Genomic DNA, 730 nt, shown 5'->3' on the forward strand with positions numbered 1-730 from the left:
TTCAAATATTACCACAATTTTCTTCAGGTGACGAAGAAAACCCTCATTATAATAATAATTCGTTAATATTTATTCCCTCTCTCTTTCTCTCTCCCTCTCACTCGCATCAACAAGGAATCAATGACGTCAGTTCAGACACAAGGGCCCTTCTTCGTAAACGTGTACACCGCCATTGACACAGTGGACAATGTTAATCCTTTTGTGAGAACACCTCCTCAAGCTGGCTTTGAGTTTGACTGGGAGGCGAATCAATGTACCTAATACAAGAACTCTAACTTATAATAAATATTTGATACTAAACACTGTCCGAAGACATTTAATCAACAGTCTAAATCAGTCTGTAAACACGAATAGCTGATTGATAGTTTATGAACACTAAGATAGACACGGAAATGAATGAAAATGAGGATAATTTCCTGTAGTCATGGTGTTTTTACTTGTAAATAGATAAATTTTATTGTTTGAGAGTAAAATGAGTATTTATATCTATAGACGGAGTTTTATTTAACCTTCCTTATGATTTTGCCCAGTCATCGATTAATTTCCGAGGCAAAACTATTTGATTTTGAATGCTAAGGAATAGAGGACTTGATGCCTCCGGTTCTACAACTTATCCTGTCTTAGGATTAAAGTTGGTTGTTTCAAAATGTGAGGGAGACGACCATAGCAGGTGTCTTTGATGTCTAATATTGTTTATCTGTGTGTTTGTAGTTTGAGTCTCTGTTCTCCC

General features: G+C 35.9%; 1 protein-coding gene across 1 annotated transcript in view; it reads left to right on the forward strand.

Annotated features, from left to right (window-relative positions):
- The window catches only part of LOC122251955 (uncharacterized), an 11992-nt gene extending 11475 nt beyond the window's left edge, over positions 1–517 (forward strand). Inside the window, exon 8 of the mRNA XM_086549987.1 lies at positions 115–517. Coding sequence (XP_086406113.1) covers positions 115–261 — 147 coding nt within the window. The 3' untranslated portion in view covers positions 262–517. The remainder of the gene's footprint in view (positions 1–114) is intronic.
- Positions 518–730: the final 213 nt, after the last annotated feature.

The sequence above is a fragment of the Penaeus japonicus genome, unplaced genomic scaffold (assembly GCF_977035675.1).
Source record: "Penaeus japonicus unplaced genomic scaffold, GWHDUDI00000001_assembly GWHDUDI00000002, whole genome shotgun sequence".
In the NCBI taxonomy this organism is placed as follows: domain Eukaryota; kingdom Metazoa; phylum Arthropoda; class Malacostraca; order Decapoda; family Penaeidae; genus Penaeus; species Penaeus japonicus.